The sequence below is a fragment of the Nannospalax galili genome, unplaced genomic scaffold, assembly GCF_000622305.1.
Source record: "Nannospalax galili isolate Female #2095 unplaced genomic scaffold, S.galili_v1.0 scaffold158, whole genome shotgun sequence".
NCBI classification, from domain to species: Eukaryota; Metazoa; Chordata; class Mammalia; order Rodentia; family Spalacidae; genus Nannospalax; species Nannospalax galili.
In genome coordinates, this window is record NW_008345290.1 from 7607466 (window position 1) to 7624859 (window position 17394).

The 17394-nt window shown below is 42.5% G+C and overlaps 1 protein-coding gene across 1 annotated transcript in view; it reads right to left on the minus strand.

Moving 5' to 3' along the window:
* Jazf1 (JAZF zinc finger 1) overlaps positions 1–17394 on the minus strand; it is a 353771-nt gene that overhangs the window by 7564 nt on the left and 328813 nt on the right. Inside the window, exon 4 of the mRNA XM_008841519.3 lies at positions 452–621. Coding sequence (XP_008839741.1) covers positions 452–621 — 170 coding nt within the window. The remainder of the gene's footprint in view (positions 1–451; positions 622–17394) is intronic.

A 17394-nucleotide genomic window follows, 5' to 3' on the forward strand; every position in this document is an offset into this window, starting at 1 on the left:
AACCACCTGGGGCTTTTATGACCTCAGAGTATTCTGTGAGCCACCTGGAGACCTATCCCTTGCCAAAAGTGTGTGACAAATAGGTGACACAGTTGGTGCCATTTCTGTGGTGCTGAGGAAGGAACCCAGGACCTCATGCATACTCCACCTCCAGCTCCTGCCTGGATATTCTGACAAACTCTTTAATATGATACAGATTTTTAAGAATTTCAAAGGAATAGTCTCTCTGTCTTTGACCTTCATCTCCCACACAGGTCAAAGAAGGAGAAAACCCTACTAACACTGAGAACCCCAGCCAACATTCACCCTAGGGTACGAGGCATTGTATTCTATGCCCTTGTGCCCACACAAGGCATAGAAGAGGAGGCCCATGTACTCTTTAGAATTAAGAAGAGGCAGTTATCTTACAAGTGTCCCTTTCTAGACAGTGACACCAAGCAAAGACCACTACCTTGTATCTCTTTTTACATCCGGGAACTGGGCAGGCAAAAGGCTTTTCTTCCCCTCCATTCATGCACATGGAGCTGAGGATGGCTTCCGAGCTGATGGCACTCTCTGTGGTCCAGGACTCGTCGCTGTCTGACTCCTCATAGTCTACCTCCTCCTCGTCATACTCGCTGCCTGTGGAGAAGAGAAATGCACTGACTGTCAGGAGCTGTCACCTCCCACAAGTTTGCCCCAGCTACTCTAGGACAGGAGGACCAGCACTGGCAAGGCAGCCATGACTGATCATGGCAAAGGCACTCCAGACCCAGAGGGGCTGCAAGGGAGAAGAGACCGGGCTTCTCAACAATCCAAGGCTAGGAACTGACAGAGCAGGGATTTTGTTCTATGACAGGATGGCTTGTAGCAAAGGTACCAGGAAGGTTCTAAGGGCCCAAGCACAACTAAGGACACAGACTCCTTTCAACATACATATGAGCTAGGGCTGAATATGTCAGTGAACAGAATTCTGTTCCCTTAGTTTTATGCTATCTAGAAAATGCAAACAGCTCTGGGAGGGAATTGCACTTCTTACTTTTAGGTATTTGCACTGAAGAGGGAATACATTGTGGATTTTTAGCTTTACAGTGTGAGCTGTAAAGTTTATGGAGGGTATCTTGGAACTGAATACCCCAAACCAGGGAGCAAGGGGGACAGAAATGCCAAGCACTCTGAGGTTGTACACAGTAGCAGAATGCAGGTCTGGTGTCTAGAAGAGAAAGCTCTTCCCTGCCACCCCCATCAGCCTTTCAGTGGCATGCATCTCCCAGGGGGCCTGACTTCCCAGCATGCCTGACTGTTGCACCACACAATCAGACTGGAAGATGAATCCTCATATTCCTAAAGACCAATTGCTCTGCTAAGAATTGCATTAAGAATCGACTTTCCTGACTTCAGGACAGCAGGGAGAGAGAACCACTTAAACAGTGGCCCTGTTTTACTCCTTTTTAATGAGTCCCAAAGTCATTTATTTGCACTTTTGCACAATACAACCCTGAAGGACATAATTCTACAGATCATAAACAGTGTAAAATAATATGTTGACAAGTTCTAATGCATTTACAAGCCCCGTGGAATAAATAGGAATTATAGCACAACATTAATAAGAATTATATGGTAGCAATTACAGTTGTGAAATCCATCCCCCAGGTGTGAGGCTAAATTGCACCAGGGGCCTGCCTGGGTGCTTCATGGGCTCACTCTGCAACATCAATTATTTCAACACCAAATATTGGCACTTTTACTGGGTTTCATTTTAATAGCAGTTGAGCCAGGAACCAAGGATGCCAGTATCTGAGGCTGAAAGTTGAGAGGCTCCAGGAAGGAAGGGCCTTCCAATTTACTGAGTTCCTATTATGCTTCAGGCACGCTCTGTACATTATCTCATTTAATCCTGCAGTAACCCTATGAGATGGGGATTACTGTCCATTATACACATGAGGAAACAGCCCTGGCCAGGTTAAAACACTTACACATTCTCTTCTAGCTATGGAGGGATGTCACTGTTTCCTAGGTTGCCTCTCTGTCCCTGATGCCAACAGTTCACCAGCCTCCTCCAAGAGTCCCTCTCCACTTTCTCCAAGTTGCTGGTTCTTCACCATTTACCACTCTATAGAATTCAGTCTGTTTCCTGTTTGAAGCCTGCTAGAAACTCTTGGAGAGGGTGGGGTGGGGCAGGCTACAGACAAAGCATTTGGCAAAAATAAGCTTTGGAATTGAATGTGGGATTCAGTCAACCCTGCTATTCATGACTATAAGACCCCCTCCCATGCACACCAAAAGAAAGAAAAAAGTCTGGGAAATGCTCCCACCAGACAACACTGGGGTGCCACTTGGTCCCAGCTCTCCCAGTCTGTGGCTGAGCCAGTCTCTAATACTGTTTCTAAGTAGGGCATTGCTTAAGACATTTTACTCTTAAACAAATGCCAAATGCTGGTGTCCTTTAAATTGCTTGTTAGAAAACTATAAATGCTATTTCACAAAGCTCTTCCAGTGGGACTTCAGAAAATAAGAATGAAAAATTTACCCATCTAATTGAGCTAATTTGTTAACCTGAATACCAAGAGCCATGCAGCATTTACAACTGGGGGGAGGAGGTGGGGAGCCTCCTTAATGAAGTCCAGCAGAAGATAAAACTTTGAAACTCCACTGGATCAAAAGGGACCAGACCCTGAGGGGGGGATGCTGGAAACCACATGGCCTCCAGCCCTAAGCAGGACAGGCAAGGACCTCGTAATGTAAGGCCTTTTCAGAGTCAAAGGTAGTGTTAAAATAGAATGCATAAACTGGCATTTTCTGTAGTGTCCTGGGCAAACGTACACATACCCCTAGCCACTGTTACAGCACAGCACGTGGGTACTGTGTGAAACTAAATGACTCTCCTAGAACAAAGAATTGCCGTCAGAGCTCTGGGTTCATATGTTGACTTTTGTTAGCTGAGGGACAGACTATATGACTTTTATTTTCCATGAAATTGGTACAAATCTCTTCTTTGCAGGTTTAATTTAAGGACTGGAATTAATAGCAATAGAACACCCAGCATGGGATGGCTGACATGTCCTCAAAAAAATGGGAGGGAGATAATGTAAGAAAATCTTTCTGTAATATTTCATATGCCTATCACATACACTGTGTTTTAGAAAAGCTAGTTTTGAAAGGGTAGTGTGGTAGAGGGGTGTGATATGCTCAAAGTACATTATATATTTGCTTGAAAATGGCCTCTTATTACCCAGTATCATCATCATCATCATCATCATCAAGCAAACAAACAAAGCAAAGGTTTGGGAATCTTCACCAAAAAAATTCAGGAAGGACTTCACAGGAAGACAGACCCTTGGCTCTTCAGTGCTGGTGGGCAGAAGACTGTCCGCATCTCCCATCTCCAGTAATGTTGGAGTTGCCACAAGAAACACAATTTAACCTATGTCACATGTAAAAATGATCTTTCTTGGGTTGAATTTTCCACTCCCCAGTTTCACAGTCCCCATTGTGGGGGCCTGAGGCAGGCATCATGGCAGTGTGGAAGGAGGGTCGGGCTTAAAGACACTGGTTGCTCATGGCTGCATTTGTGTAAAATAAGCAGAGCTAGTAGAGAAGATTCTGGAATAAGACAGTTACACTCCACAGGATAATCTAGAAACTTCTACTAGCTGTTGGCAAAGGAGGTTTAAGAAAAACACTTTTGTGAATGACATCTAAAAATCAAGGTGGTCTGCTTCCCCCAACTTGTTCACAGCTTCCCACAGCTGGACAGATCCCACATCACTGTCCACAAGGCCTGCTTGCTGTTTCAGCCATTTGCAGTCATGGGCCATGAGGACAAATTCCAGTGCCATCCCTTCACCCTCTGCCCACACTTCCCTTGGCTTTGCTCTTTATCTCTGCAGATGGCTTTACTCTCTTAAGTTATCTTTCTTTGTAATCATAAGCATAAGATAGTGGTATCCAGATAAAAAGAAGCCAACCTTTCGGGAAACCCAGTATACCATATTTTTTTTCCATAATGCAGGTCATTCATATTCATGCAAAAGTGATAACTGCCATGACAGCAAATTGAAACTCTCCTGGGATGTCAAATTCTGGCAAACACATTAGTGGAGTTGCTTTCTGCCTTCTAGATTTATCACAATAAACCAGCTTTATTGAGACTGACCCACATTTTCAGACCTGAACAAAGGATTGGCAGTGGATGATTACAACGATGAGACATGTCAGTGGCTCCCTCCAGGATGTACCATGGCCTGGGAAATTCTTCATTCATCTGTCATTCTTTCCCATCTCCTGAACATGGAAATGCTCCCAGCTCTCCAAGCTGGAGTAATCTCTCTCGAGGATTTGACACTTTCTAGTAACTGTTCAAGCATATGTTGGTTTCTTTTTCAGTACTTGGAGGCTCTTGGTTGTTATCTTTGATTATCCCACTGTACCCAAGGCAATTCCTGCACATAAGGAGCATGTGGTCTTGTGATTGTTGAATAAATACTCTTTAGATTGTTAAAGAGTGAATATGCATAGAAGTGGAAGGGAGCCAAGATTATACAGTCTCTACTTTCATTATTTCTTGTTACTGGGAATTGAACCAGGGTCTTGCACATTTTGGGTAAGGGCTCTACTACTGAACTGTACATCCCCAGCTACCCAGCCTCCTTTCTTTTATTTTTTTAAAATCTGTGTGCATGTGTGTGTATTCGTATGAATTTGCAGGTGTGTGCACATGTTTGGAAGCCAGAAGAGGTGTGGGACTCCTATCACTCTCCACCTACTCCTCGGAGGCAGGGTCTTTTCCTGAAGCTGGGGCTCATGTTTACCTGGCTAGGCTAGAAGTTGGCAAGTCCCAGCAATCCTCTTGTCTTGGTCCATCTTGAAACTGGGATAACAGGTGTTTGTGGGGACACCTGGCTTATTATGTGGGTGCTGGGATCTCAATTCTGGTCCTTAGGATTGTAGGATTGTGCAGCAAGCACTCTTTGTAGGGGTGTGTGTGTGTGCGCGTGTGTACATATATATGTATGTTATATATATGTACATGCACACACACACATATATATGTAATTTATTTGTTATTGTTTTTCAGATAGGGTCTCACTATGTATCCCTGGCTGGCCTGGAACTCACTACATATACCAGGCTGGCTTCAAACTCACAGAGATGTGCCTATTTCTACCTCTGGTGTGCTGGGATTAAAGGCCTGTGCTATTACACCCAGTTTTATTTATTTATTTATTTTTAATTTTGTGTACGTGTGTGGGTGGATATGTGGATGTGAGTACAGGTGCCTGAAGAGGCCAGAGGCCTCTGGAGTTAGAGTTACAGGTTGATATAAGCCTCCTGTTGTCAGTGCTGGGAACTGAACTCAAGTTCTCTACAACAGCAGTATGCACTCTGTCCTAGTTTGCTTTTTGTTGTTGTCATAAAATTCTGACCAAAACCAACTTGAGGAAGAAGTGTTTATTTGGCTTATAACTCACAATCCATCATCAAGGGAAGTCATGGTAGGAACTGAAGCAGAGACTTCAGAGGAAGGCTGCTTACTGGCTTGCTGCTTCTTACTGGCCTCCTTAGCTACCTTTTTTATATAGCCCAGGCCTTCCTGCCAGTGGGCTGGGCCTTCCTACATCAATTAGCAAGGAGAAAATACCCCTACAGGCATGCCCACAGGCCAATCTGATGGAAGCAGTTCCTCAACTGGGGTTCCCTCTTCCCAGGTATGTCAAGTTGACAAGGTTAGCCATCACAAGCTCTTAACTGCTAAGCCATCTCTCCAGCACTAGTTGGTTTATTTTTGAGACAGAGTCACTATTTAACCCTGGCTAGCTTTCAACTTACTATGTAAACTAGGCTACCTTAAACTTGAGGCAATCCTCCTGTCTGCCTCCCAAGTGCTGGGATTATATTCACACACTACCACACCCACCAAGGGCTTTTTTTAAATAAAAAAAAAAAAATTAAGAGCTTGTACTTGTTTGATGTTAAGTTTTTACCTATAAATCTATTTAACAATTATTTCTATACTATTAAATAACTAAGACAAAATATAATATCTAAAATAAAATCCTTATATTTAAAGCACTGATTACAGTCAAATTCTATAAATTTCAACAAAATTGTACTAACTTTACTGTTTTAGTAATTAAGCTTTAAAATGTTTTAAAAACAGGTAAATTAAACAAATGATTACAATACTTACAAAACATACCAACAGACAAGTTACTACTCATAATCTGACTCCCATTTTCATTACTTCTATGCTTAGCTTTGACTTTCCTGGATTATGAGAATCTGGCAAGACCTAAGAGAAAGAGGCCGGCACATGCCTAACCCTGCATTCCTCCTGGTGTGAGAGATGAGGGGACAGTGGTAGGTTCCAGGTCAGCCTGAGCTATGTAGGGAGACCATATCAAATAAATAATAAAGTAAATAAGTAAAAATAAAGCAAACAAATGGCTTCAAAGAAGTAAGTAGGAGGCTCTTGGGTCAGCAGAACATGGAGGCTCACTTGGTCAGGATAGTCAGAACACAATGATTCAAAAGGGAGCTTTTAATTATTTTCTGGTTTACACTCTTGGGAACATTTATGTCAAGGTTTGTTTTGCTTCATAAAGAGTAATTTTTATTTTATTTAAAAATTTTTTATTAGCTGGGCATGGTGGCACATGCCTTTAATCCCAGCACTGGGGAGGCAGAGGTAGGCGGATCTCTGTGAGTTCAAGGCCAGCCTGGTCTACATAGTGAGTTCTAGGCCAGCTGGGACTACAGGGAGACCCTGTCTCAAAAAGACAAAAAAAAATTATTTATAGTTTCTGTATATGAATGTTATGCCTGTATGTATGTAAGTGTACCTGTGCCATGCAGTGCCCACAGAGGACAGAAGAGGGTGTTGGATCCCCTGGAACTGGAGTTACAGACAGTTGGTAGCTGCCACGTGGGGCTGGGATTTGAACCTGGGTCTTCTGAAAGAACAGCCAGTGCTCTTAACTACTGAGCCTTTAGCTTCTTTTAAAAGCAGGCCCTTACTATGTAGTCCAGATTAGCCTTGAACATGTAATCCTCCTGCCTCAGCCTCCTGAGTGCTGAGATCACAGGTGTGTGTTGCCACATTGGGTGAAATTATCTTCATGTTACTTCAAACAGGCTCAGAGAGGCAGAATAACTTGTCTGAGGTCACAGTGCTCCTCTGTGTCAGAACAAGGGAGAAACCCATGGTCTGGCACTAGCACTGTGTTCCTAACTGGTGTAGGGACACTCCGCTTGCTTCTGTAAGTCAGTGTGAACGCCAACAGAACTGAGAACCTCCTCTCCGTGTTGCTCATCACCAGGCACCCATCCCATCCCTCCTTTCTTATCCATCCTTTTTGGTTGTAGTTTTTCATGAAACCCTTTCTCCTGGCATATTCCTCATTGTTGCTCCAATCCTGACCCAACCATCATCTTCCAAGCCAGGCTATGGTGGCTTCTGTCCTGGGGTTTGGCTTCACCCCCACCTTGGCCATTCCCTTTATTCTCCCCAGGTGTGTTGACCCCTTTCGAAGATCCTCCCTCTTCCTTTATCTTATGCCTCTGCCATCAGAGGTAAACTATGTTCTTAAAGTTCTGAAATGTCTCTGGTCTCCCAACATGCATGCCTGGTAGTTTGGTGCCCAGAAGGGGAAACCCCTTGCCCCTCAGACTGAAGCCTTGCTGCAGGTCCAGGACTGCTAGGGGTTCATTCTAGTTACTTAAATGCTGGGGATTAATTTACTTGCCACTCATTTGTAACTTCTGCTTTTCATTCAGTTCTGGATATTTCATATCTATATCGCTGTATAAAATTTATTCTCTTTCTAGAAACTCTTTTTATTCAAATGTTGTACCTCCAAGACTACCCCTTCGATTTATGTGTGTGGGTAACTGCTTCACTTCTAATCACTTAACTCTCTGATTTTTCCCCTCTGAGAGATTGTTCTAAAATTTTACAATCTGTCCTTTCTACAAAGGTGCTCTTCTGTTATTAGATTTTAAATTTCTTTTTTCAGATTTTTAATTTCTAAGAACTCCTTTTTATTCTTATTTTTCACGTACATATCTGTTCTAGTTTGTTTCTCCATTGCTGTGACAAAACACTCTGACCAGTGCCAACTTGGGGAGGAAAGGGTTTATTTGGCTTACATCTCCCAGATCACAGTTCATCAGGGAGCCCAAGGGGCAAGGTAGGTCAGGGCAGGAACCTGGAGGCAGGAGCTGAAGCATAGGCCATGGAGGAGTGCTGCTTACTGACTTGCTCCCCTGTCCCCTGCTCAGCCTGCTTTCTTATACACAATAGGCTGTCCAGGAGTGGCACTGCCCACGATGAGCTGGGCCCTCCCACATCATTCAGTAATCAAGATGTCCCACAGACATGGCCAGAGGCCAGTCCAATGGAGGCAATTCCTCAATTGAGGCTCCCTCAACCCAGGTGTGTCAAGTTGACACTAAAGCTATCCAGCACAATATCCTTCCCCACATGTCTGCTCATATCTTAGGGTAAAGTACTGGGAGCTGCCTCAGGGCTCTGGCATGGTGGAGCTGCCCAGCATAACCATCCAGACCCTGGCAGCATCATCAGGCCTTTCCTCTTGGGCTGCTCATCCCTGTGGTGCAAGGCTACCTGCCAGTACTTCTGGGGCGGGAGCTGGGATCTTGCCACTCGTGGTGGTTCTTCACTTGGTCTCCCTGTCCTCGGAACTGTGCCTTTACCCTGGGCCCTGCCTAGTACCTGGCACTCAGCATCTCCAGAGAATTTATCTCTAGCATCTGTTAAGGGCCATGAGAAGTGGCTGCCTGTCACGGCCACTGTCACTGCAGGGTCTGCTCTTTGGTGCTTCTGCATTCAGAGGTATTTCTTGTTCCAATTTCTTTTAAAAAGAGTTTTGAGCTCTTTCACACACTGTACACCCTGCCCAATTTCCCGCATGCCAATGGTTTCTGTGTATTCACTGCATGGTGCAGCCATCACCACAATCAAGAATTGGCATCTTCAAGGAGACATATTTAACCTGTCATTGTTGCAGCTCTTCAGCTTTCTGTATCATTAGGGTAAGCCAGCTTGATTCAGAGCTCACTCCCTACCTCCCCCCTCCAAGCCTCAGTTACAGCTCATTCTAGCCTGAGCAGAAGGGTTCCTTTGCTTTCTAACTTCCCCAGGTTCCCCAGCCTTCCAGAAGTGCACATTTGTGCAAACTGCTGTGTTGAATGGAAGTTCCTTGGTGGCTCTGGAAACACCTTTCTGGCTACCTTGGGCCACTTCTGCCCAATATGTGGGACCAGACATTTTTCTTTCATTCTAGGACAATTCCTGACCAAGATCTAGGTAGCAGGGGTGTGAAAAGGTTCTACACAAGGGTTTCTGTGGAGTAAGGTCTCTGTGGCTGGGCTGTACACAGCGTGGCAGGAGTTCATTTCCCACATCTCTAACCGAACGCTAACACGAACAAATGCTTTGTTACTCTGATGTTTTATTTCCTCTGCCTATGGCCACTTAAGCTTCTTTCTTCTGTGTATATCTCCCTGTCCACTGTGGTCACTGTGATGAGACTTGCCCTGTGTCTGTGAAATGCTCACCGGCCCTCCCTGGGCCTGTCCTCATGGTTCCCCCCTGTGCTGTGTTTTTCTCCCAGCCTCTCTCATGGCTAGCTGCTAGCTTGGTATTCAGCTCATTTCAGCTCAGAATCACCTTTTTCAAGAAGCCTGCTGTGGGCCATAGTTTGGACACAGGATTCAGATCAAACTGGAGCCGAGCTGGAAGCCTCCTCTCTGAGGACCAGCTCTCATGGTATCACAAGATTCTATGCAAGAAGCCAAGGGAGAAATCAACCACTGTCCTACCCAAGCTGTAAAGTCTAATAAACAATGGTCCTGCAAACTACTGCTACTGGTGCATTAGTGGCACTTTTATCTTGATGGCAATCAACAGCTGTCTAATTGGTATTTAGGCTGCTCAACAGGAGGGAAGTTATGTGTGGTGCTGTAAACAAAGCCAAATACACACGGCTAGAGAGGTCGTAGAGCCTGGAGAAAAACCTACCTTTGTCACATTCCTAGACCAATGTAATTTCTTACTGTATTCTAAATATGCATCCTCATATTTACAGACAAACGTACCTTTTACCCCTCATCAAAGAAGTGTCTTTTTTGCAACAGATGGAGACTGTACAGAGCTACGCAACTAGTCAAATGCAGAGTAAGTCTGTGAGGAGCTTAGCCTTACGTGACACATTTTCAGTGCAGTCTCTCTACACATAAGATGAATGCTTCTCTCAACTCTCACCAGAGAAGTTTCCTTACGCAGCAGATGATGACTAGCACAGAAACTCACAACTGGCAAGTGTGCTGAGAACAAGAGGCTACAGAGTGCTTAATCCCTGAAAAGGACACTTATGTCAAACTTCTGCCTCCCAAGGCTTAGTGATCATTGCAGAAGAAGGGGGCAGAAAAATTGTAAGAAGCAGAAGTGGTGGAGGACCACAAGCAGAGTTTTCCAGATACCCTGGAAGTTGCTCATATAAACTCACAGGAATGGTGACAGCATGCACAAGTCCTGTGCAAGCTCAAACCAGACAAGATCCCAGAATAGACACTGGGAAGTGGTTAAGAAATCCCAACCCAACCTAAAGAACTTTTGGCAACTGGTGGCTACAGGGAGGGGGAGTCTCTTACAGGGATGGGACTCTTGGTAGGATAACCAGGCTTCAGTGGATGGACCCACATTGAAGGACATTTGGGAACACAAATCAGACTCTATAGGCCTTATTTTATGTGTATATATATATATATATATATAATAAATATAAATTGGGTGGGGGCAGTAAGCGGAGGTGAGGATAGGGGAGGGGATCTAAGTACCATCAAATTATAGTATATGAAAATTACAAAAATTCAATAAATTTTTTTAAAAAAGAAGCCTGCCCTGATCACCCGCATACCCAAACCACTGTCCTGCAGGCAGCCTGTGTACCTAGTGTCCCCTCATAGTGCATCTGCTGTTCTAAAGGATGTTATTTTCATCTTTGCCATCTTTCTTCCAATCTATAATAGAAGCTCTACTTGGGTGAATTTTGGAGATACTTACGAAGGTCTGCACACAGTTGGCACTCAATATGTGTATGAGTATAAATGACAGGCGGAGGTAATGTGTGAAAACTAGGCCTCTTTACATGCCCTCCGTAGCTTTCCAGTATGTGCTACGTTCAAGGCTCAAGTGAAGTAGGCGCAGTGAAAACACAGACATCTGCAACTCAGATTCTCAGTGGCAAATGAGACGCTGAAGTCTGGTTCACTGACAGCTTTCTCTGTGCCAGTTCTTGGCAAAGGAAGCAAAATCATTAATTCTTAAAGCAGTTGGGCAGGAAGCCTTCCTGTGAGTCCACTGATGGGAGCAGCAGCAGCTGAGGCCACCCACCAGGGGATCAGAGCACCAGTGCCACCTGGCTACCCGATGTGGTCGTAAGGGCTAAGGGTTGATGGAAGAGGGTGGGAACTTCTCTCTTCACCTTCATCCTCTAACAGCAGAGTGGGAAGGATGGATGTCACCACAAGCCCAAGGCCCAAGACTTAATTTAGGTCAAGATCAAGACTATTCAAATCCACATCCACATAGAAAATGATTTTAAAGCAGGCTCAGAAAGCAATAGTAAGTTGTTCTGTATTCAAAAACGCATGTTTTCAGAAAAAGATGAAACAAACACCTAGAAAATAACTGGTCTTTTTTCACAAATGCTTTATTAATGTGCCTCTTCACTCCTTTCTTCTTTCCTCTGGGCAACTTCAAAGCAGCCCTCTGCAAATTTGTCTCACCTAGAAGTCAAACTCTGGCTGGTTAGGCTCTCTGGGCTTTGAGTGTGATTTCACACTGTCCCAGCAGGAGTCTCCCTCCCCTAGGAGCCCCAGCCCAGCTGACTTCTCTTGGTACAGACTTTCTACTTCTCCATCCTGAGCCAGAAGGACAGTACCCAGGAGCACAAGAAAATATTGACTTTTTTTGTTTTTTGTTGTTTTTAAAATTTTTTATTTTTTAAAATACTTATCTATTATTTTTATTTTATGTGAATGAGTGTATTGCCTGCATGTATGTAAGTATACCCATGTTGTGCAGTGCTTGAGCAGGTCAAAAGAGGGCGTTGATGCCAAACTGCAGTTACAGATGGTTGTTAGCCATCATGTGGGTGCTGGGACTTGAACTCAGGTACTCTGCAAGAGCAGCCAGTGCTCTTAACCACTGAGCCATCTCTCCAGTCCCTGTTTTTTTTTTTTTTTTTGATACAAGGTTTCACTATGTAGTCCTACCTGGCCAAGAACTCAATATGTAGACGAGGCAGGCATCAGACTCCTAGGGATCTGTTGCGATTAAAGCCACCATAAGCCACCATATCTGGCAAAACATCCTCCCCTTTATCCCTCCCACATGTTATAGCCTATCCCATATCTAAAATATATATACATCCATATATTTCTATATATAAAATTATATATAGATATAATTTTTTATTTTGTAGGAAAAAAACAGGCCATAATAAATGACATCACCCTGCCCATCCACTACACCAGCAACAAGCCCCAATAATTCACTGCCCTGTGTGGGAGCCATTGTGATTTTTCTCCTTGGCTCTCTAGTTGCTGCTAAGGACTTAGGATGTCATATGAAAGTTTTTTGAGCTGTGGCTACTTATAGAACCTACTTCTTCCATGCAGACACCTGGCAGTATTTGTTTTTTAAAATATTTTATTTATTCTTTTTATTCTTTTTATGTGTATGAGTATATTGCCTACATGTATATAAGTGCACCCATGTCATGCAATGCCTGTGGAGGTCAGAAGAGGGCATCAGATCTCCTAGAACTGGAGTTACAGACGGTTGTTAGCCACCATGTGGGTGCTGGGAACCAAACCTGGGTCTCCTGTAAGAGCACACAGTGCTCTTAACTGCTGAGCCATCTCTCTAGTCCCCTGGCAGTGTTTGTTAGTTATAGACTGTGGTCTAAAAGTGGCTTGGGAATCAGTTTAGAGGAACATGTCTGGTATTCAAATGAAAAGCAGAAAGGTAAGGAAAGTATCAGTATGTAAGAGGCATTATGAAACTGGTTCAAGGCCACACATAGGAGTCTTAATTTAAATACAGTTCTTATGTGAAACAGTACAAAACCCTAAAGCCATTTTGACTATCAGTATCTCAGTTCATAGAACTTAAGGAAACATTTCATCCAGAAACTCACTACCAGACAATGTACAAGGAATTTAAGTGTTCAATTGCTGAAGAAAGAGGGGCAGTTCTGGGTGAGGAGGACACTGTAGAGTGAGCACAGTAAGCATGCTGAGAAAGTTAGCTGCCACTACCCTAACTTCCTAGCTACAGGGGGGCACAGGGTGAAGGGAGCTGACAGTCATGCATATGAAAGTAGTCTTTGGGACACTAGTCACTGTGTATTCTTCCTGAATGTTCTCTGGGGAAATCTGTCTTTGTTTCCTAGAAATGTTTTTGAAGGAATGGCCACAAGTTACCAGAGTTGCTCTGCTGCATTAAGAACGACCACAGCCAGGCATGGTGGACAGGCCTGTAATCCCAGTTTCTTGGCAGACGGAGGCAGGAGGATCACAAGCTCAAGGCCTGCCTAGGCACCTTAGTGAGACCAGGTCTTAAAAACAAAAACAAGTTAGTAGCTGGGATCTCGGCAGACCGTCACCAGAGAGTGCCTGTTCCCGCCTCCCTCTGGCATAGGGGCTAAGAACTCAGCAGACCAACTGAAAGTATGAAAATCACTGAAAATCACCCCCCATCCCCCCATCCCCCCACTCCCGCTTAGGATCTTCCCAAATTTTGCTCTGAGTTCCTACTGCTAGGGATCCAAACATTAGAAGGAAGCCTGAGTATACCTGAGTGGAACCTGACTTGGGCTTCTGTGGGTGCTCCTGAGTAGCTGATCTGAAGCCATCAGCTCCCTCCAAAATAAAACCTGAGAGAACCTGAAACCTGGACCAACCAGCTTTATATAACCAGTATGAAAAGGACCAACATGAATAATACAAACAAAAGCATACTTCAACTTAATTCTCATATCAGAATCACAAACGATAAAAGAAATTCACATGCCAAAATCACAATGAAAGAATAATAAAAAGGAAATCCAAAACACTATGTCCCCACCAAACTCCACAAGTCCTGTATAAGAGTTTTACAAGGAGAAACCCCTAGAGATAACCCAGGACACAGAATTTAAAAGAACAATATAAACATAATCAAGGAATTCAACGAATTTAAAGAACACACGAACAAACAAATCAAAGAACTAAAAGAAGGTAGGGATAAACTTCTGAATGAATTCACAGAAGAGATAGAAACTTTGAAGAAAACTCAGGAAGAAATGAAGTAGGAAGTGAAAAACTCAATAAGCCAACTTGAAACAACAGGGGAAAGCCTCACCTCTAGAATGAATGAAATGGAAAACAGAATATCAACATTGGAGGATACAGTTGAAGAACTGGACCACTCAAGCCAAGATTATGAAAAATTAAAAAAACACAGGAATGGAATATGTAAGAGATGTGGGACACCATGAAAAGACCAAATCTACGTATCATAGGCATAGAGGAAGGAGAAGAATTTCAGGTTAATGGTATTGACCAGATGTTAAACAGGATTGTAGAAGAGAATTTCCCAAAATTAAGGAAAGACACCACCATACAAATACAGGAAGCACACAGAACACCAAATAGGATCAGAAAAGAAACTCCCCATGGCATATCATAATAAAATCACTAAATGTACAGAACAAAGAGAGAATACTGAAAGAAGCAAAAGACAAACAAGACACATAGAAAGGAAAGCCCATCAAAATAACAGCTGACTTATTAATGCAGACTATGAAAGCTGGAAGAGCATGGACCAAGGTATTTCCAGTTCTAAATGACAATAGATGCCAACCCAGAATACTTTACCCAGCAAAAATGTCTATTGTAGTTGAGGGGGAAAGAAAAATCTTCCATGACATGAAAGGCCTGAAAGAACACATGTCCATGAACCAGCCCTTCAAAGAATACTTGAAGCAATACAAAGAGAGGAGAAAGGAACAACTATACCCCAGGGTCAATGAAAGAAAATAAATAAAGGTATAACTGAGGAAATACAAAATTAGACAGAGAACACAAACAGTAATCAAAATGATGACAACCAATACACATCTTTCAATAATAACCTTAAATATCAATAGACTGAACTCCCCAGTCAAAAGACACAGGCTAAGTGAATGAATTGAGAAACAAAATCCATCTTTTTGCTGTCTGCAAGAAACCCATCTCACCTTCAAGGACAGGCACTACCTTAAGGTGAAAGGATGGAATGGAAAAGAATATTCCAAGCAAATGGCACTAAGAACAAGTGGGGGTTGCAATTCTAGTACCTGACAAAATAGACTTCAAAGTAAAACTAATCAGAAGAGATAAAGAGGGTCACTTCATTCTGATCAAAGGAACAATTAACCAAGAAGGTATTATAATCCTTAACATATATGCACCAAACTCTGGTGCACCCAAATTCATAAAAATGAATTTGGACTTTAAGACACAGATTAACCCCAACTCAGTAATAGTATGGGACTTCAATACCCCACTGTCTCCATTAGACAGATTACCTGGACAAAGAATAAACAGCGATGTCTGAATTAAATGATACCATACATCAAATGGGCCTAACAGACATCTTTTGACTATTCCACCCAAGCACCAAACAATACAGCTTCCACTCAGCACCTGATGGAACTCTTTCACAAATTGAGCACATACTGGGCCACCAAACAAACCTCAACAAATACGAAAAATTGAAATAATTCCATGTATTCTGTCGGAATACAATGAAATAAAGCTCAAAATCAACACTGGACAAAGCCCTAGTCACTACATGAACTTGTGTTGATTGAAAAACACACTCCTAAACAATAAGTGGGTCAAAGGAGAAATTAAGAAAGAAATAAAAGAATTTCTGGAATTCAACAAAAAGGACAATACAACACAACTTCTGGGACACTTTAAAAGCAGCCCTAAGAGGGAAGTTTACAGCTTTAACTGCCTACATTAAAAAATTAGAAAGAGCCCAAATAAATGACCTAACACTGCAACTCAGGTGCTGGAAAAGCAAGAACAAATGAAACCCAAACCCAGTAGAAAAGAATAAATAACAAAAATCAGAGCAGAAATTAATGAAATAGAAACAAAGAAAACAATACGAAGAATCAATGAATCTAAGAGCTGGTTCTTTGAAAAGCTAAACAAGATAGACAGATCCCTAGCCCAGTTAACCAAAAGAAAGAGCAAATCCAAATTAAAAAAAAAATCAGGGATGAAAGGGAAAACATCACAACAGACACCCAAAAGATCTAGACCAGTATAAGGGAATATTTTAAAAACCTAAACTCTACGATATTTGAAAAACTAAAAGAAATGGATGGATATCTAAAATCATGGGAACCAACAAAGTTAAATCAAGAAGAGATCAACAGTTTAAACAGACCCATAACATATAAGGAAATTGAAACAGTAATACAAAGCCTCCCAACTGAAAAAAGCCCAGGCCCAGATGGATTTACAACAGAATTCTACCAGACATTTGAAGAAGACCTTCAACCAATACTACTTAAATTATTCAAAGTGGTAGAAACAGAGGGAGAACTCCTAAATTCCTTCTATGAAACCAGCATCACTCTAATACCCAAACCAGGTAAAGACACAACCAAAAAAGAAAACTATAGACCCATATCCTTAATGAACATAGATGCAACAATTCTCAATAAAATACTTGCAAACCACATACAGACACACATCAGAAAGATCATTCACCAAGATCTAGTAGGCTTTATCTCAGAGATGCATGGATGGTTCAATACTTGCAAGTCAATAAACATCATTAATCATATAAATGGACTCAAAGATAAAAACCACATCATCATCTCAATAGACGCAGAAAAGACTTTTGACAAAATTCAGCATGCATTTATGTCCAAAGTTCTAGAGGGAATTGGACATACCTTAACATAATCAAAGCTATATACAACAAGCCCACAGCCAACATCATTCTAAATGGAGAAAAACTGGAAGCATTTCCATTAAAATCAGGAACCAGACAAGGCTGTCCACTATCTCCACTCCTTTTCAACACAGTGCTTGAAACTCTTGCTAGAGCAATAAGACAGGAGAAGGAAATTAAAGGAAGACTAATTGGAAAAGAAGACGTCAAACTATCCCTTTTTGCAGATGATATAATACTATACCTAAGAGAAGCCCTCCCCCTCCCTAAAAAAGTCCCAGAACTGATCAACACTTTCAGTATAGTGGCAGATTATAAAATCAATCTACAAAAATCAGTAGCCTTTCTATATGCCAATAGAAAGCAATGGGAGAAAGAATACAGGGACA